Source organism: Amblyomma mixtum, chromosome 10 (genome assembly GCF_055824585.1).
Source record: "Amblyomma mixtum isolate Tamu chromosome 10, ASM5582458v1, whole genome shotgun sequence".
In the NCBI taxonomy this organism is placed as follows: Eukaryota; Metazoa; Arthropoda; class Arachnida; order Ixodida; family Ixodidae; genus Amblyomma; species Amblyomma mixtum.
In genome coordinates, this window is record NC_143021.1 from 60,111,900 (window position 1) to 60,137,575 (window position 25,676).

Genomic DNA, 25,676 nt, shown 5'->3' on the forward strand with positions numbered 1-25,676 from the left:
TCGAACCCGCGTCTTTCGGGTCAGCAGCCAAGCGCCGTAACTACTGAGCCATAGGGGCGGCGCCGCAGGGCAGGCACTAAGGGGAATCTCTTATGTCAGTTCCACGGGTTTCAGCCATTGCTCGAAAGGGCAGACGCATTTAGAACACAGAAGGACAGAAGCGGAGACGTTGGTCTGGCATGGTGTTCAGACCTTAAAGAAATATCTGAAGCCACTTCAAGTGAAGCATGAGCCATACTTAGATGGTTCCATCGGGGTTTTAGGAATTCGGGTCGTGCCTTGCGAAAGCCACGCCTGCTGGAAGTTTCATCATTTGAGCTGCAAATAGCTTGCCTCCATTGAGGTCTGCCCATTCAAATTAGACAAATTGGATTACGGCTAGCCGCTGTGTGAGGAATGCGATCCATCAACCATGCGCCCATCCCATGAAAGCAAGCTTGAATGATCAAGTGGCTCGTGTAAAAGCCACGAGGTACCCCGCTTCGCCACAGTTACGTCGGTTGTTTTACGCCTCTTGAACAGCGAGAACTGAGAAGGAAAAACTTTGGAAAAGAACACTAGTCAATACATACATAAAATGTCACACGTAGTGATGAAGAGGGGTCACGTTTGCGACGTGGACGTTTTTTCGGCTGCTATGTAAAGCTACCCAGGCGGTATGTGCTCAAATGAACACAGGGAAGAAGAGGGCAAGAGGCCTTTCGCTGAGTGCTTGGAGCACGCTGTAGACTTATTTCCCTTTACAGTGACACATGTACTGTCCGTCAGAAGGAAAGGAGGTTTAATGAGTGCCCGGAGGAGCATTAATGTAGGTCTTCCATACAGGCGCAGGAAATCTGGCACTGCATTGTCGTGTGTGAAAGATCAAGATTATCCAAAGGCAATGTGGAGTGGATCTTTTGTGCTGCGATGAGAAGGTACTTTGATCAGGTAATGCGGGAGTCTGTGGGGAGTTTGTGGATGCCGGTGAGGTATATATCCTGCATTGCAGTTGTATTAGCGCGCCTTCGGTAGTCCTTACAAAAGGCGGAGGGGAGATTTTTTGCGATGTATTACAGCCGCTTCAGTTACACCAATTTTAAAGGTTAGTTTGAAGTTAATTATCGTGTGACAACTGGCCTATATCTCGTTTTTGTGTGTGTGTGCTGCGCTGCAATAATTCGCCAATTCAGCATGAACGTTGGTTGTGTGCCGTACAAGCTTTGAGAATCACTGGGTAATTTCGATTTTAATATCACCGGAAGCTCTCCTGAGCTCCCGACAGCACTGTTATGCAAAACTGTCCTTTCTGTAGGTGATGACAAGGCAATCCCTGAACTGAGCCATTTCCTTTTTTTCGCTTTTTCGCAGTTCTAGGACAGTCCAAGACATTGAAAGTTAAAGTAGTGCGACCACCAGAGCAAATTGTGACCGGCATGCCGTCAAAGCTGGTCGAAGCCATCACAGGGCAAGTTTTGAAGAGCGTGGAATGTTTTAAGAAAGAGGTAAAGACGATTCACTGCTCCATCGATAAATGTGCGCAACTGGTTTGTGAGCGAACCGGCCAGTTATTCCATGCATTATGGCTCAGGTAAATTCGCACTTGAGGACTGAACGCGTTGCTACCATAATATGCATTCGCAGAGCCTGCATTTCCACCTGCAAAAATTACCTCTTCTCTCCTGGCTGCGCTTTCTACCTGGCAATGCGCCAAAATCACAGCCGGGGGGGGGGGGGGGGGGGGGGGGGAGGGGGAAGGGGGAGGGGGCAAATTTTGCTCGCTCTCGGCGCTGAATGCGTAGCGTCACTTAGGGCAGAAAGAAGTGGCACACATTGCATCTTTCCCGCCATCTTATTAATTTTAACGTGTTCAGGATTTGCTTGCTTTCAGGGCGTTTGCTTTGTCGGCGTAAGACTTGGCAAAAAGGAATACTCAACATCGCGTACTTCTTCAGGGAGCCCGTTTAACTAAGCTGCATGAGCTGCCTCTCTATAGTAGACTGGCTTCGTGTATCACTCTTTAAAGCTGAAAACATTTCACACCGGCATATTTCTCGTCGGACATTTTATTTATTTATTTATTTATTTATTTATTTATTTATTTCAGTACCCTCAGGGCCCGAGGGCATTACAGAGGGGAGTGGGGTACAATAGACAAAATGACAAAAGAACAGCAGTTACAAGTAACACAAAATGAACAAAAATATGGCTCGCGCAAATCAGTAGGTTACAGGAAATACAATCAAACAAATTAACAGTCATTTAACACGAAATTATGAGCAAAGGATAAAAGTAAGCATACCACGCAAACAAAAAAAACACGAGGAAATTGTTGAAAATGGCAGGAAAACACTGGTGCACACATTCTGTCATGCCCTTGTTCAGAACCCTGAACCTCAAGCCTTATGGTGACCAGCATTAAAAGCATTGCAGAAGAGCGCCACAGTTCTGCTCAATGGAATATATCCTCAAGTGTGAGAGTTCCCGCAATCTTAACGAATCGCAGTTGGCCTGCGATGAATTGTTTAAAGTGTTGTGCAAACTGGATTTGTGGATGGAAATGACACATACCTGGCGCACATTGCCGGTGGGCACCTCAACCGTGCTAAGAGAAAAAACACGAACGTTAAGTGGAAACAAGCTTTCAGTCGGCGTTCACGTTTCTTTCTTGCAGCACGGTTAAAATATCCACCGGCAAAGTGTCAGTTATGCGTCCTTCCTTTCCACAGATCCACGGGAGTGTCTGCACGGCGGGTAAGGAATCTTAATTGCGGTGTAAACTCTCTTTTGGTTTTTTGGAAAGGCACAATCCTGGTTCACTTTTCAGATGGGCCATTAACCACGCGATGAGGAAATGAAAAGGAAGCCCACCTAACGTCACGCGTAACGCTTAACGGCTACCATATTACCCCCTGAATGGATTACAACAAAGCTTCATATTGACGCTCGATACTGTTTATGAATTTCTGGAAACAACGCGGAAGCTAGTAACGAACGGCCGCCTTCAGAGGTGCGCAGGCAATTCAGAAAAACAACCCGCACCCTGCGCCCTGGATCTAACTCCAGCTCTCACATACTGAGTTCCTTTAAAAATACATCGGCGTTTAATTGCATAATTTAAAGTTTTTTTTTGCATACGCAATTCATATGGCCTCAAAAAGACGAATTTATATGCAAACTACGAAATCACAAAAGAGCCTTAAAATATTTATTTGCTGATTTCTCTTTAAAACAAGGCCGAAATCTTACATCGAATCCGCGGCAAAAGCACCAGCGTAACTTGCGTCACAGATAGATGTTGTTATGTGAGCTCCTGGCAGTGTTATACGTTGTAAAACAGTGATTATAGCGCGGAAAGAACGCAGGACAAAGACGAGACGGGACAAGGGCTTCGTGGGTCCGAGACGAGATGGGACTCCGGTATATCCGTGCTTTTTTTTCCCTCACACTATACCGAATTTTGCTTCCTTTTTACAAAAGTCTCGAAGAAGAGTTAAAATTAGTTACTCCACGCACCATATTTGTAACTATGTATTCGAATGGATGAAAAATTTGTTGCGATATTTTACGCTCAGCCTTAAGGGCACGATGCGGCATCGTTAATGGGTCCCTTCAGTTGCCTGAAGACCTCTGGGTATTGCTTTGCACACAGGGGCAGTGCTCTTACTTCTACCATTACCTAAAAAGTCCTATTCGAAAGCATCAAAGATCACGGCCACGCAAATACTCCTTTGTCGACTAGGCTCTGCGTGCAAGTCCATATATGCGGAGTCGTTCATTCTCTACATTCATAGATCGCGGGGTGTCCCGTACCATTCCGCGCGCAGTCGCACAGCGCCTCAGCGATGCGTCACTGCCCCGGCAGGGGACTCTTTCGGAACCACAGGTGGGGCGTGTGAGGCTCAGGTTTCTCTTCCCTAGCGACCAATCATTCATACAACTGCCACCTGCGACGGTGGGCAGTTTCCCCAGAATTGACAAGGCATGCCGGCACCTGCCACTGTGTGTAGGTTGTCATGACCTAAAAGGGTCAAGGTCACGTGACGTGCGCGGCAGTTTGGCCACCACCTTTTCGCTCGCAACGCCGCGAACGACGACGACACCAACGACACCGTCGAAGACGTCGGTTTAGTGCAGAGTGGCAGCCTTAACGCGGTCGATTTAAAACCTACTATGTTCTGTCTATCGTCATACTGGTGTTCAACGTGACATATATCATGTAGTAGGCTCAAGCGGCTAAAATTATTACGCTCAATATCCAATTTTACCAGTCTAGGAACGTCTGCATACAAAGTAAACATATCTCAAGTAGTGCACACACAAGAGCAAGGAAACAGCAGCAGTGTATTTTCACTTTTTTTTTGAAGAAATAAATGCAGCTTGAACAATTGATGTTTGAACTAACTCTAGAAATGAATGTTTTTTTCTCTGCCTTGCTAGCATGGACCCCAATTGATGTGGGACCTCTACTACGAAAAGTCCGCAGTGCAGGTGTCCTACCAGGTGAGTCCTTAGGAAATCCACCCAGAGATCTTCATTGATATTATGTAAGAAATTAATGTAGCCTGAAACTGCGAGCACTCTCGCCGAAAGCATCACTTTGTTAAGCAGTGTTCCTAATTCAATTATCAAAGCAAGTCTTACGGGTTGAGCAAAGCTTCTGCGCACATGCGCATAGGCAGCTTCTTAGCCAGGGCACACTACAGAAGAAAGCCTGCTCTAACAAACAGCTTTGTTCGAAACAAGCTCAGCGACTGAGATTTATTACTGCATCTTAACTAACTTATTACATATCCTGCAGCCGGCAGTCCCTCTTGCTCCAAAACCCGATTTGTTGCATTTTAAGCGGTAAAACAACGGTGCTGTTTCCGATGGCGGAATGCGTTATGCCAGGAGTGTTTTGCGATGCCTACGGGCAGGATACCGTAGGCTAAACTCAATGACCATAGGAGTAATGTGGGGTCATATTTTATTTAATAGTGCAATAGAGGAGGAGGGGGGTTAAGAAAATTCAGAATAACGAGCCATATTGCAAATATATTAAACGAAAGTTGACAAGTCAATAGTTATTTGATAGCTACAAGTAGGGAAATTCGCAATAACTAAGCACTGTGGACCGATGGAAACAACGCCAGTGGTTCTAGTTCATGCTTGCAATTCTGCTGGTAATCTTAAGTATTTAACTGCACCCTAAAATAAAATAGCCAGCAAGAAGGTAACCGACCAACAAGTGAAAGCAATGGGTATAATATTAAAAAATTGAACCGCAACAAGTCGAGACTGTGGCATCGTCTGTTAGTCTAGGACTATGTTACTGATTATTGATTGCGGCATTCTGTGTTATCCTAGGACTGCATGCATGTACTGATTATTGATAGATGCAGCCTTTAGCTGAAGAGAGATGCTCAGTCAACTCGGGTAATTAAGGGCTCCAGTTGATTCCATTAGCTAGTGACTGAGGGAAAAAGCAATGTCTAATGATGCCAATTCGACAAGCATATTCAGTAAGCGTATTCGCATGCTTATGGTGCGATTATCGTTACAGCGAGAGTGTCTCATACTTTAAGATTATCGTTACAGTGACAGAGTCTCATACTTTAAGACTTATAATATGGTTAGTAGCAACTTGAATAATAAAGCCAGGATTCTTTCCCCCTGGATGAATGGAGGACTCTGATAGCAGCCTAAATGACGCTGCGACCTTGGTAGCGGAATTAATGTTTTTTTTTGTTTTCAATGAACCCTACTGCACCCAGTAAGCCGGATAACACTAATTAGTGACACTAATTAAATAATATATCTGTCTCTATGTCCTTTCAACCTGCTCCTAGGCACAAACTTGTTGCACTTCTGTTTTCAAGAATTAGATAACTTTGAAACAATGGCGCTGTTCTCGTCGTACCTGCTCACAGCATGAAGCCTAGCGAGGAATGGAACCCAGAATCCCAGCAGAGGGCACAGATGTTCCCATGCAGCAGGTTTGCTCTATCTAGGGCGCTGGAAAAAAGAGGCATTGAGTATTGAACACGGGCGGCATGCGAGAGCCTAGCCAGTGCCACGTCCGCACCTGCCTCCCGATATTTTATCTTTGTTTCAAGCGCATTTTTCATCATTGTTCGAGCACAAAAGTGTGTAGTGTTGTGAGAAAGGCGTCTGCACTATCATCACCATGACACATAATGCATTGAGTCGACCACTCTGACTACACGTCTAAGCCTCGTACTCTGAGCTCCACGACTTGCAGCCTTTGGCAATGCTGCTATTCAGTGTTTGTTTCATCACCTTTGTCGCACTGAGCCACAGCAGGGGCAGTTCCACTGCCTTGCGCTATTTGGTTTTGTCCTTGGTTTTGTCTAGTTAGCACTAGTTAGCACCATAAGAGTAGTTAGTTGCACGACGTGAATGTAAAGTCACGCAGCCGCAGCTTTAGCATAGGGTTAGAGCAAAGACTCACGTGCTAGAGTACCGCGTTTCGAATCCCTGTGCAGGGTGATCCTGCATGGGAAAGAAATGAACGTTGTAGGAATGGAGTAATCAGGCCTGGGCGGTGGCTTGTGCTGGGAGATTAGCCCTGTCACGGGCGCCGGACAGTCTCACCTGAAAGACGCTCCGATTGCTACGAATTCGTGTAGCAAGGCAATTATCTCTTCGGGAAGGACCGTTCTGCGTCCGTGCTCCAGATAGTAGGCTGCTTTTTCCTCTTCAGGCAATGGACAGCTTTAGGACAGACTACGTAGAAGTATGAAGCCCCTAGTCCTCCCACTGCTTGTGATGCGCCCTGGAGACAGGAGCGAATGTGGAACAGAGGTGGTTCTGTCAATTTCTTATCAGCAACGGAAGCTACTATGAGGCGATCGGTGGGGTTCTGGGTTCTGTAGGTGGATATACAACCGTGGGAGTTTGGGTAAGGTTTCGCGAGTAGCCGTGGCACTTCAGCAGTCCCTCAGATTACACAGACGTAGACGCCGAAAAGGGAACAGCGTAATTTTGATGGGCTTGTAGGAATCGCGCAGTGTTACCACCTTGTGCAGCGGCTAGCTTAAGCCACACCCTGTCTAAGTGATCTCAAACAGTGAAGATTTGAGATTCTGAAAGCAGTGATCGGTGACTTGGCTGCAGCTCGTTATCTTTATTCACTACAGCTTTGTGAGCAGCATCCAGCAGAGCGATCGGGAATGAATCTTGGGAAGTACGATACGAATCCCAGAAAGTTTGAAATGTTTTGCGAGAACTGGAGTTTATGCAGGCTTGAGTGCGCGTTTATTACCTTCAAGCCGTTTCATGCCAGCGTTTCGTAGGCGCATTGCACTGTAAAAGTCAAAATATTTCCTTAACTTCAGCTTGAACTTAGCTTTCGATAAGACAAGCAAAATGTAGTCAAGGCTGTGCACATCAAAGTAGGGGCTGTTGACTACAATGGTGTCTAGGAAACCGAGCGCCATTGACCGCTTATTATTCTTCATGGCTCTTCAAATGCCCGAGTACTATATTTGTGCGGCTCTAGAACCTGACAGTTCGTTGCAAAAGCCACTTGAGAGGCGGTTGAGCTGTAACGTTTTAAGTGGGCAGGGCAGTTTTTTTGGCTTAGGCATTGTTTAATAGAACTATCCATTACGTTGTTCTTAATTCCAACATGGCTAAAAATATGTATTTCTTTGGCCTGTCGTGATTCTGTTCAGGTTCCTGCCGTCGAATCAAAAGCATATTGTGTCGTCTTTCTTGGGCACCGTGGGAGGCGACCAAGGACTTGTGCAAAAGACTGTTCTCAAGCATGTCGTTCATTTGAGCCTGAATTTGCTGTTTTGGGGCAATTGACACACGCCGTGAGAGTTGGTGGAGTGGTGAAACGTTAACGGTGTTATTTGACTATGGAACGAAAGGTTTACTCCACGCAGCCCAGGCTTGAAATACAAGAGCGGTATCGACAGACTGTGTGATGAGTCACATTCTTCCTGGCATGGCGCTGGACTAAACCTGAATGGCAACCAGGCCAGATTCTCGGACTCGGAGCGAGTAACCCGCGACCGTCATTCCTATTGAGTTTTGTGGAAGCTAAACTTGTCTTCTATGAGAGCGGGTACAAAGTACCGACACGCTTCCCGTATTTAGGCAGTGCTTCCTGGCCGATGTTAACAACCAGAATGTGTGTTGGAGCTCATGACATGCTGCACGGGCAGAGAAGTCTTGTCTGTGCATTGATCTTGACTATGGTTCAAAACACAAGCTGGCACTGTCTGCTGCATGACCAGTAGGGCGAAGAGAGCCCAAAATTGAAGGGGGTGGGGAGACTTGATTGCTGCGCCAGGCACATGGAATCATCAGTGCATGCAGCCGACATAGGACGGAGGAAGGCCCCACGTGGCAACAAACAGGGATTTGCGAAAAGCGAGAACAAGTCGTAAATAAACTAAGCTTCCAAACGAGTTCCCTCGCGAGACGAGTAAGGACAAGCTTGGCTTATCCTTTCACTGGCGGTACAAAGAGGCACTTAAGGAACGTCGTCCTGGTTGCTAACGTGTCCGCGGCCGCACCTGTGTTATTTGAAGTGGCAGAAGGTGCATACCTATCTCTTGGCCGTGAAATGAGCAGTGCATAGCCTCGAGCACGAATTGGCAGTTGATGCACTGCAATCTACGTACGGCTGCGTTGACAACGTAAAAAAATAATCGTTTCGACCAACTACTTTCGCAAAAGAGCAGACACTGGCACAAACCACGAAGTCCCTTTGGCTGTGTAACTTTACCATCCTCATGCTGATGGGTGTGGCCCGCACTAACTGTGGTGAGTGTGGAATTACTGGCGATTTACGTAGAGAACAAGAGAGGACGCAAAACATTCCAAGTTAACATAAAACACCTAGGCAACACGTTGCACACGTGTAAAATGTATCATAGCGAAATTCCATCGCGAATTGGATAAGCTCCACTCGAGGAATCTAGACAGTTCTCCCGCGCAAGGTTCCATGTAGGAAAACCGGAAATCTTTATTCACTGAAGAGAGCCCCGATTTCAAAGCAGAAATAGAAACGTACAACACACAATGCAAGATAACGCAGTATGTTCCCACGTGATATTCATGAAATACGAATTCGATAATTTAGTGCTAATGAGCATTTAAAGCAAGTTTTATGGTGGGAAAAAGCACGTACATACAAAGGTCTAAACGACAGTCATAGCAATTAACACAGTGCCTACAAAAACGCAACGAATAACAATATCCATCGCAGTCCAGCTCAAAATTAAGAGATTCAAACAGACACTCACTTCATTTCCAGTTCCATCCCATGTCATTTGTACATTGCAGGAGTCCAATATGTGATACGAGACGCTATCGGCTGTTTTGCAGAGCCCTCACAGGACGGCCACTTTAGGTGTTTCGAAACGCCTATCAGTAAGACCTTCAAACACCATCTGTTTCAAAACATATTGTAACATATAATGGCGGTACTCTGGGCGATGGCAAATACATTCTTCCGGTGGAGACATCTCAGTTATGGCGCCACAAACAAAAGGCTGGCATCTTCGATGTAGCTTTGTCGGTTCCACATCTGTACGCGAACAACCTGAGCTTACTTCCCACACGGGCTTATTTTGAGTTTTCGCGAGCTTGGTGTCACCCCTACTTGATTTGTAACCCGCTACGAGGTAAAATCCATTCCAGTCATCTACGCATGGCCCTCCATTCTTACTCTGCATTTCTTCTGCGACGTTACGAGAGTCGTCATTCGTAGCTGTTCCTTACATCATCAGTAATCAGCAATGCACCGAAATTGGATATCCCGCCGTTAACGAAGGAGGAAGTAAAGAAAGCCTTAGAAACTACCTAAATTATGAACGCTCCAGCGTCAGGTACAGGGGCCGAAGATTGGCGAAAACCAAGCGCGACCTCGTCCTGTAGCTAAGACGTCTCAGATATGTCGTAGGTAACAAGGTTCATTCGGTCAAAGAAGAAAAGGTGCCATTCTTCGGCATCTTGCCTCTCTGAAATGGCAGCCTCACTTCTTTGGTCTTCCTTGAGGTCAATTCTACCCGCCTCGTTTTCAAGATAACCGGATGTATGAGTATCTGTGAAGCCTTTCGCTACAAGCACAGATCAGCAGCTATCGAATACGAGGCGAATGTACTCTGCGAATCTACCGTCAGCGAATGCCCTTAGTGCGGCAGCATCATGTTCGGATTCAGGAGGTGCTCCTGGTACGTGAATATTGTCAGCGGCAAGCAGAAAACAAATATTCGTTGCATGACGAACAGCTTTTCTAATCAGACTCAACTGTTTCACAAGAAGTGACTTCGCCGTTGCGCTTTTTTGAGCCATTGCCTTCGCCCAAGGCACCCGGGATCCCACCTGTCGATATGTCGGCATCGAAGTCATCACGTCTGAAGCGATAATGTAGGGCTTTTTCTCTTCCAGAAGTGACTACCTACTCAGTAGCTTCTCTGGAGACAAGGGACCGACGACATTTAAGTCTTTCTTGCGCTCCTGGTCGACAGAAGAGAACGATGTCGACATGGCACACCTGTTCCATGCCACTCCTGATATTTCTTCGTGTCACATTTCGCACACTTGTGCGTGCACTCCCAGACACCCTTAAGCGTGTTGGGGTAGTCGTCTCGGTCTCAAAGGAGATGCCTTCGACTCAGTGTGACTAGCTTAGCCAGAAACCAGCTCTCAAGTGACGGAGGGGCTGATCCAGCTTCTTCGGTGCCAAGCAAGAAACTAAATAAGAGCCAAAAGTTTACAAAGAAAAACTTTATGCAGCAAATAGATAATAGAAAGTATTTTCTAACTCGTACGAGTACAAGCCACTTGATTTAGAATGCAGTGCACCTCATGCAATGTAACACTCGAGAGAGACTACAAATCAAGAGAAATGTTTTAACTTAAGTGCACTAACACAACAGAAACAGAAACAATCATAACTCAGTTCACCGGACACTGCGACAGGCCGATGACCGGAGCACCACTATGGAGCCTTGCTCCATGCCGGGGCAGGCTGCCTTACAGGTCCGTGGCAGGGAGAGTGCTGTTGACCCAGTATACGTGCTGGTGCTCTTCTGCAAAGCTTAAACGGCCGCACGGGCCGACAGCGCTCGACGTCCTTCGTATTGCTACGGACGCTGGGAGGACGACGAAGTGGTTTGTAACGAAGACGACGCAGAGGTGCGCGCTTGTGCGCTTAGAGTACTCCAAGCCGTCGGTCCCTTGCGTAGCAGGTTGCCTCTGCTGTTTCTAGCCGCCACGTATCATTTGGTGGAGGTTGCTAAATTCGATCCCCGACCTCAAGCTGGCTCTCCGCCGTGGCCGCCGTCTCGCCACCATGTCTACCGAGTCCGAGCCATCTCCCTCTCCGTCAACACCCCCAGCGGTCGTCGTCGCCCACCACCGCGAACCGGGCACGTTCTGCGGTGCAGCCGACGTTGATGTGGACGACTGGCTGGCCTTTTACGAACGCGTCAGCACGCACAACAGGTGGGATCCAATGCTGATGCTCGCTAATGTGATATTTTACCTGACCGGCACCGCGAGAGTGTGGTTCGAAACCCAAGAAGCTGACATGACCACATGGGACATCTGTAAGCAGAAGCTCCGCGACCTCTTCGGAAAACCCATCGGCCGCCAACTCGCCGCCAAGAAGGCTCTCGCGTCGCGCGCCCAAACTTCCTCCGAGCTATACATAGCCAACATACAAGGCGTCCTCGCCTTGTGCCGTAAAGTTGATGCAGCAGCCTTCCGACCCGGCTAACTTAACCCGTGTCGTGCGCCGCGAACTGGAGGCGATGACGCCTGCTGTTTCTTCCTTGCAACTGCCGGAAAACACCTTGGCCCTCATCAAAGCCGTTGTTCGCCAGGAGGTTGCGAACATGGCCGTCTCTTCTCGCGCCATGGACTAAGCTCATGCCAGCCCGGACCCTCCAGTGGTCGCGGCTGCCACTTACCGTCGCAGCTTCTCGCTTCGGTACCGATATCGCAATCCTGCCGAATGGCGTACCTCTGATAATAGGCCGATCTGTTTTACCTGCTCTCGCGTCGGACACATCTCCCGTCACTGCTGCAGCCGTTGGTCCCCGCCACCTCGCCCCTACTCCTTCGTCGACCGCCGCAACGACTACGGCCCGCGCTCCTTCACACCACGTCCCGATCCACTCCGTGACGAGCCCGCTCCGCAAGCTCCTGGGTCCAGCCGCTCACCTTCCCCATTAGGCTGCCGCTCCCGTTTTTCTACCACACGCCGCAGCCCTTCTCCTTCGACCTCCCGCCACTTCTCCGAAAACTAGCCGATGCAGCCCCCGGAGGTGACGCTGCATCATTGACCCGGCCTGCAAATCTTCTCTTGGCCCCTGCTGCCCAACGTAATCTCTTGAATGTTCTCGTGGATGGATTCCCGGTCCTTGCCCTCATTGATACTGGCGCCCAAGTGTCTGTCCTGAGCTCTTCTTTGCGCCGCCGTCTCAAGAAAGTTTTAACGCCTGCCGCCATGTCCACGGTTCGCGTCTCCGATGGCAGCCCCGCTGCCGTGATTAGAATGTGCACTGCGAGAGTCAGCATTGCCGGACGTCATATACCCGTTCTGTCCAACGTCCAGGTGCCCTCAGGACATAATCCTTGGCCTTGACTTTTTAACCGCCCATTAAGCTCTTATTGACTGTTCCTCAGGACTTCTCCGATTGGATCTGCCCCTATGCAATGACGACTCCACCAGCTCACCTCGCCGTCAATCCACCGAGTTTGCTCGTCTCCCGCCACAAGCTGCTGTCTACATCCCTATGTTGCCTTCTCCTCCCGTCCCTGATGGAGACTACGTCGCCTGCCCTATCACCGCTGTGGTTCTGAATCGTAACGTCCTTTTTCCCCACACCATTGTCCACACCATGAACAACTGCACCTGCCTCCCTGGCCTCAACTTCAGCCTGTCCCCTCAGGTACTTCCCGCCGGTATTTAACTTGCTGATCTGTCCCCATTAACGGATTGCACAGTTTCTGCCCTGGCTCCTGACCCAACGACTGCGGTCTCCAACGTGCCTACATCGCAGCCCTCCCGTGAGGACTCTATTTCCAGGATGATCGCAGCCGATCTGCCCTCTGCTGATTCTACAGCTCTCCGCAACCTCTTGTCCTTATAGAGCGATGTTTTTGACTTTGGGGACCGTCCCTTCGGTCAAACCTCTGTTTTCGCCCACCGCATTCACACCGGCGAGGTCCGCCCTATTCACAGACGGCCCTATAGGCTCTCTCTCGCAGAGCGCCGTGCTATTCAGGCAGAGGTGGAAAAGATCTTGGCCCGCAACATCATCGAGCCTTCGAGTAGTCCTTGGGCGTCCCCTGTCGTGCTTTTTAAAAAGAAAGATCAAACCTGGCGATTCTGCGTCGATTACCACCATCTGAATGTCGTCACAAAGAAAGACGTCTACCTTTTGCCACCAATTTACGACGCTCTCCACTGCTTGTACGGCGCCAGCTACTTTTCCTCCATCGATCTTCGCTCAGGGTACTGGCAGATCGCTGTCGATGAACGGGATCGGGAGAAAACCGCCTTTGTCACCCCGGACGGCCTGTACCAATTTAAACATGCCTTTCGGCCTGTGCAATGACCTTCGAGCGCATGATGGACTCCCTCCTGCGCGGTTTTAAGTGGACGACATGCCTCTGCTTCTTAGATGACGTGATCGTTTTTTCGTCCACATTCCACAGGCACCTGCATCGCCTTTTAGCCATCCTTGCCGTCTTCCGGCGCGCTGGTCTTCAGCTGAACTCGCAGAAATGTACCTTCGGCCGCCGTCAGCTCAAGGTCCTTGGCCACTTGATCGATTCTGCTGGAATCCAACCCGACCCCGACAAAGTCCGTGCCGTGCGTTCATTTCCTACTCCGCGCTCCTCCGGTGATGTGCGCAGCTTCCTCGGCTTGTGTTCCTATTTCCGCCGGTTCATCCAGTCTAGCTAGACGTCTCTGAGAGGTTTTTGGTTTGCTGAGAGAACTTTGCGGAAATAGCTCGCCCTCTTAGCACGCTCCTCAAGAAGGACATCTCGTTCTCTCGAGAACCCCCCCCCCCAAGCTGACGCCTTCAGAGCCCTTATCAGTGCCCTCACTGCCCCACCTGTGTTCGCGCACTTTGATCCTTCAGCCCCTACGGAACTTCGGACCGATGCGAGCGGCCATGGCATTGGTGCCCTACTGGCTCGCTCAGCAGCAATGCAACAAGCTTCGCGTCATTGCGTACGCCAGCCGTCTCCTTTCTTTGTCAGAGCGCAACTATTCTATCACCGAGCGGGAATTCTTCACCCTGGTTTGGGCTATTGCAAAATTCCGCCCTTGTTTGGGCACCCTTTCTTTGTTATAACGGATCATCACGCCTTATGCTGGCTTTCTTCGCTCAAAGACCCTACTGGCCGGCTGAGCCGCTGGGCTCTTCGCCTTCAAGAGTACATATTTTGTGTCGTTCACAGGTCCGGCCGCTTGCACCAGGACGCGGATTGCTTGTCCTGTTACCCTGTCGATGCGCCTTCCTCCAACGAATGCGAGGCTGACGCCTGCGTCTTATCCATCTCGGCCTTCCGCAACATTGAGCAAGAACAGCGCTTGAATTCTCTACGTTCCCTCATCGACCGCCTCACTTCCAACCGCTGTGATGCTTCCCTCGCCCCGTTTGTGCTCCATGAGAACGTCCTCTACCGGCGCAATATGCGGCCTGACGGCGCTGACCTCTTGCTCGTGGTCCCTCAACACCTGCGCTGCAGCGTCCTTGAGCAGCTTCATGACGTTCCCACTGCCGGTCATCTTGGGGTCTCCCGCACCTACGACAGCGTGCGCCGCCGCTTCTTTTGGCCCGGTCTATACCGTTCTGTCCGCCGTTATGTGGCCGCTTGCGAGCTGTGCCAACGACGTAGGCGCCCTCGGTTCTACCTCCCGGACACCTTCAACCGATTCCCATCCCAGTAGACCCGTTTTCCCGTGTCGGCCTTGACCTGCTCGGCCCTTTTCCGGTGTCCGCTATGGGAAATAAATGGATCGCGGTCGCGACGGACTGCTCCACGCGCTACGCTATTACTCGAGCGATCCCAACCAGCTGCGCAACTGATGTCGCTGACTTTCTCCTGCACGACGTCATACTCCACTACGGTGCTCCCCGTCACGTGCTCACTGATTGTGGCCGCTGCTTTCTTTTCAAAGTGGCCGCCGAACTGTTCCGCTCCTGCTCCGTCCGTCATCAATTCGCCACGGCCTACCATCCGCAGACGAACGGCCTCACTGAACGTCTGAACTGTACCCTCACCAACATGATTTCCATGTACGTCTCCGACCATCACCGCGACTGGGATATTAGCTTCCCATTTGTTACATTCGCCTACAATTCTACGCGTCACGATACAGCCGGTTTCTCCCGTTTTTACCTTCTCTTTAGCCGCGATCCTTTGCTGCCCTTCGACAGTGTACTGCTCGCCACCGCCTCCCCGAAGCCTTACGCTCGGGACGCCATCGCTCGCGCCGACGCTGCCCGTCTTGTCGCCCGCCAGCGGCTGTCGGCCTCCCAAGTCACTCAGAAACGCCGTCATGACTGTCGCCGTCGTAAAGTCACCTGCTCTCCTGGCTCCCTTCTGTTACTCTGGGTCCCTTCCCGCCGTGTGGGCCTGTGTGAAAAACTGCTCCCGCGATATACAGGCCCGATAAGGGCCTGTATATGTACGTACGAGATCACCCCGCTACATCCACCATCCCCGGCCGCTGCACCGCGCACCGACATCGTACATGTGTCCCGCCTCAAACTTTACAACTCGCCGTCTAGCTGGCCTGTGTAGTGCGCACCGGGACGGTGCTTTTGCCGCGAGGGGGGGTCATGCTACGGACGCTCGGAGGACGACGAAGTGGTTTGTAACGAAGATGACGCAGAGTTGCGCGCTTGTGTGCTGAGAGACTACTCCAAGTCGTCGGTCCCTTGCGTAGCAGGCTACCTCTGCTGTTTCTAGCCGCCACGTATCAATATATAAGCGCGCCGCGTCTGCTCGTTTCTTCGCGCCAAGGCAGGTGCGCACATACACATGATTACATCTCCATTTGCAACCCCAGTCTCGCGCAGGGCGCGCGCCCCTATTGGCCAGATGGGTAGACCGGTTTCCAGAAACCTCCACTTCTGCGAATGGAGTGGAAACTGGAGTGGAACTAAAAACGCTTAAGTCTACACCGTCTGCCTGGCGAAATTGCTTCCATGCCACGCCCGCTTTCCGAATGTGCGACGAATTTTGTGACACTGCCCCTCCCTTTAAGATTATTCTGCTGCAATATTCCAAACATGCAAAATTCTCGCTGACATGCATGCGCTCACAAACTGGAATTGCAAATGCCAAAGTAAAATAAAATGAAGTTTTTACAAACATTACACTTGACAGGTGTCAAAATGCACTTATATAACGCCACACGTCGGAAATAAATTCCAAACAGGAAGCACACAATTTCAGGGCGTGCTTGCGTCTACATTACCACATTCTGTTCACAGTCTGCATGGCACATAGCTGCTTATCTAGAGCTTTCGTTTGCACTCGTGGTTCTCTATCTAACTCGACTCTTGGTTCGCTTCTGTGATTAGTACTGCTTCTTTTCTTTTCCCTGAGGAGGCTTCTCTTCCAAACGCAAGTTTTCTGCTCAGATTTCAACTCCTTTTTTACTGTGGCTAACGCGTCTATTGCGAGCAGATTTAGCGCCAGTTCGCTGGTGAGTGCTCCACTTCTCGTGCCTTCCTTCTAGGCGAGTGCTCCTCTGTTTGCGCTAGCGCCTCAGACTTAGTCCTTACTGAGCAATCTGCTCTTTTGTCTGAGCTTCTTTCTGACTTCGCTGTAATGTTCGCTGAAATTACTCAGTTTCCTTCAACAGAGATCTCTTCCTTTCGAGTTTCTTGCAACGCTTTCTACGGGGCCTATGCGTTTCGACATCAGCTGCATCGGGGTCGTTTGGCTCACTTCGGTCTCTTTTTGCTTTTCTTCGGATTCTTCACCAGGGCAAGCCCGGTTCATTTATAAGTAGCTAATTCGAGTTGCATTCTCGTTCTGGTTCAGCTTGCGTTTTGATCGACGGCTGAACTTTCGTTCTGATGCTTTCTTATTTTTCATTTTTCAGACCTTTCCTCGTGCTCATTTCTCCAAAAGCGGCTCATTAGCCACTGGAGACTCATTGTCCTCGCTTCTGCTCAGTACTGCTTTCTCACTGTATTTTCACTTCGTCACTTTCAGAGCTCTCGTCACAAAGCTTTCCGTCACTCTGTTCCACTGGCAGCACTACAATGTCGCCTTTCTCATAGGCGAGGACAGCGCTGCATGAGGGTTCGTTGCTAGTACAATTGTGAGACATTCCAGCGGCGAGAAAATACACGGGCAAAGGTCCTGTCACTTCTACCTTTGTCCGTGTTTTTTCTCGCCGCGTGAATGTCTCACAATTGTAGAACAGACTCTCGCTTTTCACTGAGTGGGCTCTCCTCAACTACAGTCACGTCGGAGCTTTCGCAATCTTCGACACTGGACCGCTCCTTCTCACGGTCTCCCCTGCCACTGGAAGACATGCAGCATTGCGAATTGTCGCTGCACCTCCAACTTCTTTCGTCGTCATCAGGAGACTATCGTAAGGTACACACTGACTGAAGCATCAGGTTGGACTTCTCTTCCGTGTACTACCTCGGTAGCAGCTACGCTATCACTTCCCTGACAAAGGGTCCCTGAGAAATTACTCGTATAAGTACATTCAGGCCTAGGAGCTCTAGGAGCTGGCTGCTCCAGATCCAAACTCCGGCCTGTGGAGCTAGCTACAACCTCTTCTATGGTTGCCAAATAATCAACCTTTACATTCTTCCACCCGACCTCTCCGATGAAAGCCGCACGGATTCCGTTGCGTACCTCAAACACTTTATCGCATCAAGTTTCCTCAGCATTTCATATACCCTTTCAAACGACCTTTCGGCTTCTTCCTGTGTCATTCTATTTCTCTCTCCAACGACAGCTTCTCTGCTTCTTCTCGAGCCTCTTTTTCCTCTCTTATTAGCCTATTCAATAAGCTTCTTTCACTCACTTCTGAAAGCCTAACTCAACTATCTTTTTGGGTCAGTTTCTAAGCTTCAACTCATCCAATCAAGCACATGGCCTCTGCTCGCAGAACCTAACTAACCGCTTTAGCGCGCAACCTCACAATATCGCTCTTCTGCTAAATCTTGTTAACGACCACTACGCGTACTCTTTCTGACTCTTTTCACCGCTCTGATTTTCTGAGCGAAGAAAGCACCAAACGAAAGCACCAAACGTGGACGGTGCCCTGGTGTTGCTCTGATCGACAGCGCAGCGCACATCTCCGTCATGAATCCTTGTCTTCCTCTTCGCCTAAGGCAAGTACTCACTCCTGGCCCCCCAACAGTTGTCCGTGTCGCAGATGGGGCTACCTCTACCATCATTTGAATGTGTACTGCTCTTGTGTCATTCGCCGGCCGCCATCATTCTGTGCTCTTTGCTGTCCCCGAACACTGCCTTCACAACTCATCCTCGGCACTGACTTTCTCTCTGACCATTCCGCCCTTACGATTGCGCCCCAAGCGTGGTTCAACTCACCCTACCTCTTCCAGCGGTGCCTCCTGATCCAATTATGCACCAAGTTCACCGTCGACTCTGTCCTCTTGGACCCCGAAAACGCCATTTATGTCCGTTTCTCGTCTCTCCCGCCAGTTTGAGATGGTGACTACATGATTACTCGAGCCCCTGATGTGCTCCTCAGGCAGAAAGTTGCTCTTGCACATGCATTTGTAACCATGTCTGAAAACCAAGTGCCCCTTCCGGTATTCAACTGTGCATCTTAGTTCAGCCGCTGCCGCAGCTATGTTGCTTGGCACGCGATGCCCTGCTTCCGAATGCGTCGTATGAGCGGTTACAAGCAGCGTGCCACCCTCTTCATACTTGGCATATTGCAGTTGATGACAAGGAGCGTAAACACACCGCATTGGTCGTACCGGACGGATATATCATATTAAAGTCGCGCCATTTGGTCTCTGCAATGCACCAGCTACTTTCGAAAGCGTGATGGGCTGCTTGTTTCGGGGATTTAAAGGGTCCACATGTCTATTTTACCTGGACAATGTTTTCGGCCACGTTTTTTTAGCACCTCGAAAGGTTGGCGAGCATTCTTTGTCACTGTGCTCCTCAAAAAGCGAATTAAAATAGTACTTAGTACCGGAGCCACTTAAGACCCAATACATACCGCTGATTTTTTAGTTAGCAGCCGGCCTTACCATTTGAGCAACACTAGGTTTAAGATAAAAGGACAACAGCTCCAAAATGACTCCCAAAGAGATTCCGCATTCAGACGATCAAGGAACCGGTGTCTTGCAGGGTGCCACGATTAACATGCCACCAGTTTTCCGGTGGGCTTGTGCTCCATAGCTGCGTGGCTAGACGGCTCTTCGGAGTCAAGCCCTGGCGGTGGGCGGCCACTCTTGAGGCGTGGCTTAGCACCTGTGTTAGTGTTTTCAACAACTCAGATTGCCGATTGAGCCAATGCTTCTGAAGCAGCCGTGCCATACGTGATGTCCGTTAATTCACGCCGATGTTTTCTCTTTTTGGTGAAAATGTTTAAAGGAATAGGACGTTGCATACTGATTGCTGGGTAATAAAAACTTTGCGACGTCTCTTGGCTTCTTCACAGGTTTGGAGAGTAGCCTACAACCATGCGACCCAGAACAAAGATACGCAGCTCAGGCTTGGGTATATCAAGTTCATCAGCGAGGAAATGATCTTCTTCATTACGGCCGCCAACGTAAGTCTGCTGCATCGGCCTCCTACTAGCCCCAGTTAATTCGCCAGCATTAAGTGCAGCTCCTTGATGGAAAATCATTTGGTGCAAAATCGAAGTAAACACTAATCTTACAAGAGAACAGCCGTTCAACGCTATCTGCGTGTGATCTCTTTAATTTGGTTTCAGTCAAAGTCATACCGTCACAGTCATTTTGCAGAAGCACATACCATTGTTTTGGGATCGACATTCAGGCACGCTAGTTCTCATCTAATATAAAATAAATTTCCCGGCAACAGTAAATCGAACTATGCAAGTGCATCCAATATGTCTCGAGAAGAAAGGACAGAAAAAAAAGCCGGTCAAGAGAAAGTTGTTTCAGACTAAACTCCCACAATTGACATCGCAATGAAAATCTTTTCGAGCTATTACTGAAATGGGCAATACGTTGAATTCTTCGCGGGAAACGCATTTAAACTCGTACAGACGATGAGGTTCAAATTAATGGTGGCGTAATGCCGTACGCTAAAAACAATGATGAATATATGCTTCATAGCAGCCCGATGTTTGTTGCCAGTGTTTCTGTATACAGTAAAGCCCTGTGTTTAAATACAGGTTAGAAGGGCTGAACTTGAAGATAATCTCAGAGGTTTTCATGAATTCATAAAAACGTTAAGGCTTAGTAAAAAAAAAATACTAAAAAGCGCAGGTCGACGGATTCTCAAATCTTCTTGAGGGGAAAAGCGCCAGAATAGAGAGGATTTGGTGGCAGTGATTTTTTCTTTACTAAATGGTAGGTTATTCTGTAATTTATTGTTGCGTAAGGATCCGTCAGGTACCAGACCCGTTAACTACGTGAGCGTTGAAACTCGACATATCTATGCGATAAAATAGTTTTTCTTTTGAAGAACTCGGTTTGAACGTAAAGAGGAGTTGACATGCGGTGCATTTTTTTAAAAGGAGGTATGTTTTCCTCCTAATAATTGCTTAGTAAATTATACTGCCTATGAAAGGACAATAATTTGATAAAATTTATTAACAGCGCACCATACTGAAATATTTATGTAGTTCTTAAAGAAAGCGGAGGACAATTTTAGCGTAGCCATTTTTAGCGCTTAAGTTTTCATAATAGCAGTATTATGCTGGAAATTTATTGTCTGCCTTGATCGCCGGATATTACTTCAGGAGTCCGTGATCTGAAGTGTACACCCTAAAAAGGCTACGATCATCTTCTGTGAAAACTGCCTTTCATAGCAATGTGCACGGGAGTAATTTTTTTTCCCGCGTGCGGCATTCCGTTTTTGTTCTTTTTGAGTCATGATAGCCCTAATTATTGCAGGGGACATTCATTTTAGGAACTGAACTTGAAGATCAGTAATTCTTTCATATTTATTCAGTTTATATTTCATGCAGTGGATGACTGCGATACACTGATATTAGGGGCACAGCGTTTTCTAGCAATCTCAACGTATTTTACCTCAGCTTTTTTCGCAGTCATGCAATACGCTTCGCGCAGCTGGTCTCGTGTAGCTGACGCAATAGTTTCCAACTTTTTTTGTTGGTACCAACTTTTGTGTGCCACACGATGCGATAATTTTTAAATTAGTAGTGCTTTCGAGATTTGAGTTTTCATTTTATGCAGTGCATGTCTGCGATACACTGATATTGGGGGCAAGGTCTTTCTATCAATCTCAAGGTAATCTATCTGTAGCAAGCTGACGTTTAAGTTGTAATGTTCAGTTCATCTTGTTTTGCAGTCGTGCTATACGCTTCGCATAGATTATCTCATGTAATTGACGCGTTATTTTTTTTACTTTTATTTCAGTTCAATGCCACAGGATGCGAAAATTTTGCCTCCACCACAAAATTTTCTTATTGGCAGAAACAGTTAAATAAGAATGAAAGAAGCTAACGTCTGATCTGATTTCCCATCTGTGATTAGTAATTATGAATCATAGCTGCTGGAACTGAACTGAGCTCCTGATGCATATTTTGTGTGGCACGTTATTTACATACAGTGTTCACTCACATTTTGTTAATAGTTGTGGATGAAAATAACACAATAAAAATAATAATAAATAGGTGCTTATTACGCATTAATTTGAATGCGAAATTTACGATTTTGTAAGAGGTATCTCTCTCCTCTAAGGAATATCAATAGCTTAATTTTCCTCAAATTAATATCCTGATTCCGGAGCCTTGTTTTTGCTATTGCAAGTCATATATATTAGGAAGTACTTCCAAGAATGGAGATTTTGTTGAAGTGACGTCCACTAGTCTGAGAGCGGTGATATCAGAACGCAGCAAAGTTTTCATATTTCTTTTAAACACTGCGTTTCTTTAAACACTTTAAACACCGGAGAGATTGTGACACAGCTGTATCAGTTATCGTCCCAGACATTTTAAGGAAAACTGAAAATAATCACCGAAACACTACAGCCCCTAGACTGTACCTCCTCTTGAGTTAGCGTGAGACCTCTAGGAAGGAGACAAACGTTTTTTTTTTAATAGCGCATTTTCAAGATCTTGATGAGCGAGATGGAGCATTACGCGCTTCGAGATACAGGGCAAGTCCCACGTAACGGCAAGACCACGTAACGGTAAGGCCTCAAAGGAGCTGGGAGAGTAACATGCACCTAGCGAGCGCTGCGCAATGACTCCCCTTATCTCTTTTTTTGGCAGCCAGTTCTGAAGGGTCAAGTGAACGCTTAAGTTTAGCTCCGCATTAAGTTGGCTTTCTCCGTTCCTGAAGGGCGATCAAAGCTTTGCACGCGCAGAAAGCCTAGTGCAGCTTGACTAAGCTGTTTTTTGTCAGGCTTCGTCTGACGACGTAGTCATTGGCCGATGCTAAGTCCTTAAGAGTAAGTGTAAGAGTAAGAAAATTAAGTCAATACAATATCGCCTTTTTATGCATCCCTTTTTTTCAATCCATCACGGGTTTTATTTTCATAGGAAACTGATGAGGATCGGACCAGGCAAAAGTTCAAATAATTTTCACTTGAAGCAGTCTTGCTATTGCAATCTAAAGCCCAGATCTAAGTCCAGACTGTTTCAGCCGTAGGTCCGCGAGGCTGGGAGCCTTGCAGGCTTGACGCGACTACTTGAAGTCTGTGGCTTCAGCAGTGCACGTTTACGAGGACTCTACACTAAAAATGGCGGTTGTGAAAATAGGCGGTTGGAATAAACGGCAAGCCGCAGTGTATTTAGATGCAGAAATGTGGCATCAAAGTAAGGAATGTCAGCAATAACTCTAATTGATCTTGTTAGTAATAGAAACAGAGCTCACATATTTGCCTTCGGCTACCCCAAACTATTAGGCAGTACTGAAGGAGGAAGTCCAGAAGTGAAAAAAAAGTGCACACCGAGCATAAAGTAATTGACGATTCCGTTGTATATTGCAACTTTTTTCGCATAGTTATGGTGCTTATTGCACAGCAAATTTTAGTTAAATATAACTTGGGAAAGGTCCGTGCTCATTATGTTGCATTACACTTCTGAAACCAATGTTACTTTGTTTCATAGCTAAAGCTTTCAGAATTGTAGTTATTTTGGCCGGCTGGTTTATATTTAAATGCTGATAGAAGACAGAGCAATGCAAAATTAAAAAACGTCTACTAAGCGAGAACAAGTGCAATCTAGTTTTTTCCCACTGACCTTTTATTTTCACGCTGATCACTCGTTCAGCCAAAGAGTGCCCATATTAACCGTTTTTTCAGTGTTTACCTGTAAATCATCTCCCACTATTCATCGTACACTATTATATCATGAGCGTTAAGAATTTAGTCTATTAATATTACGTAGCAGGAAGGAAAGTCTCCCTATGATGGCGCCTTGTACTGTGCCGGTTCGTATTAAGCCATATTTTGAAAAACTATCACTAACAACGCTACACTACTTTTTGATTTTTTCCCCCGCAGCGGTGGCCAGGGTGGGTAGGAATTTTATCGGGTTCACACACACACACACACACACACACACACACACACACACACACACACACACACACACACACACACACACACACACACACACACACACACACACACACACACACACACACACACACACACACACACACACACACACACACACACACACACACACACACACACACACACACACACACACACGTACGCACGCACGCACGCACACACACACACACACACACACGCACGCGCACACGCACGCGCACACACACACACACACACGCGCGCAGGCACACGCACACGCACACGCACAACACGCACACGTTCACACGCGCACACGCGCACGCACGCACACGCGCACGCACGCACGCACGCACTGCAGCAAAACGTTTATAATGAGTCACCGACAATAACAGCACGATGGAAAACAGTTTTGATTATTTCTATTGGCACATTACAGAAAAATAGCTATCAAGGGCCAAAAGCAAGTGAAAAGAAAACAACTATTCCTGCTGCGCTTTTCTCGTACTTAAAGGGCAACTGCAGCAGTTTTTTGACAATTTCGCGAGATTCAAGGATTCAAATCTTTATAAGCTGCAGGTAAAGCATGCCAAGTGTTTTTGCACTAGCATTTAAAATAGTGACGTAATCGACGATTGAATGTTGTGCTTCTCCTCAATGCATCGAAGGAGTGCACGAAAATTCAGCGTGACGTCACAGAAGGTATGAATTCAAATTACCGCTATCGTCACCAACACCCGGCCCTAACTCGTTAGACGTTGCCAAACAACTCTCGGCATGGTTTACCTTCGGTGGCATTGGTTCTTTACCTTGAAAGCAGACGTTTGTGCGGTGGAAATGTACCGATACCTTCGATGACGTCATCAAGCGCCCCCCCCCCCCCCTTGGCGTTGTGCGCTGCGGAAAAGCTTGAAGGGCGTCCAAATTTTAATCGGCGACTACTTCACTATTTCAAGTGCTAGCCGAAAAAGACTTCGCAAGTTTCACACATTCCACTCTCCTAAGCTCGTTGATTTCTAAAACCTATGCAGTTTCCCTCTAAGGGAACAGGATAGGCCCTATACCCGCTATGTTCTGAAGGAATTTTCTCAGGATCTGCTGGGGTTAGAGCATTGAGACTGGTATCTTTGTAATCAGCTTTTCATTATTCTTTTCTGAATCAGAAAAACTGAATTAGCTGTTTTCTATTCTTGGCTGTTTTTTATGGTTCCTTGCAAAGTGTTAGCCTAAATCTGCAATAAACCCCCTCTGAAACAAAATTCCCTGCATTAATTTGCATAATTCTCGTTCAGTAGACTTTCCCTTGTCTTTCTTCTGTATTGGGCGAAAATGAAGATTCTAGAGCTTGCATTTCCTGAGAAAAAGGATCAAATGCTGGAAAATTTGTTTTGATATAATTGGCTATAAGTGAAAAAAGAGCTCCATTAAAAAACTGCTCTCAACACTGACTTCAATAGCCACCAGCCCGGTAGTCACCCTAATAATCCTTACTTTTCTAAACTATTTGCTGCCTTTCTTTCTTGGCCGTATATGAGATGTGCTCTGTAGAACTTTCCGCAAAGTGCTCATTGCCAGTCGGCCTGAAACTGCCGCTGCACCGTGTATCATCCGTGTATCATGGTGTACCATCCGTGTAACACCAATTGACATAAAAATGCCCCTTTTGGTTATGCAGCCATGATTAAAAGTAACCATTGCATTCATCCTGTACATTTTCGGCGTCGAAATGCAAATAAGCGCATTTTAGCACGCTCCTAAACAAAACTGAGGACACTCATTTGCGCTTTCTTTCGTCCCATGGAGGCATTTTTTTTCTGCCTCAACCAGTGTATAGCTGCGATCTGTAAGCACCCTCATCTCGTCTGTGCATGCTGCTGAGACCGACGGTTGCGAAAAATAAGAATTTATAGTAGACTCTAAGCAGCCTCCACACAGACGCTGGGCCCTCCGCTGTGCGGCACTGCCAGAATTCAACAGCATGATGGTAAACATAGGCTGAC

The 25,676-nt window shown here is 47.7% G+C and overlaps 1 protein-coding gene across 1 annotated transcript in view; it reads left to right on the top strand.

The window, feature by feature from the left end:
• Positions 1 to 25,676, top strand: part of LOC149325902 (uncharacterized) — a 405,896-nt gene that overhangs the window by 374,897 nt on the left and 5,323 nt on the right. The window contains exons 18-20 of the mRNA XM_089562519.1: positions 1,351 to 1,484; positions 4,420 to 4,482; positions 19,643 to 19,753. Of these exons, the coding sequence (XP_089418645.1) occupies positions 1,351 to 1,484; positions 4,420 to 4,482; positions 19,643 to 19,753 (308 nt within the window). The remainder of the gene's footprint in view (positions 1 to 1,350; positions 1,485 to 4,419; positions 4,483 to 19,642; positions 19,754 to 25,676) is intronic.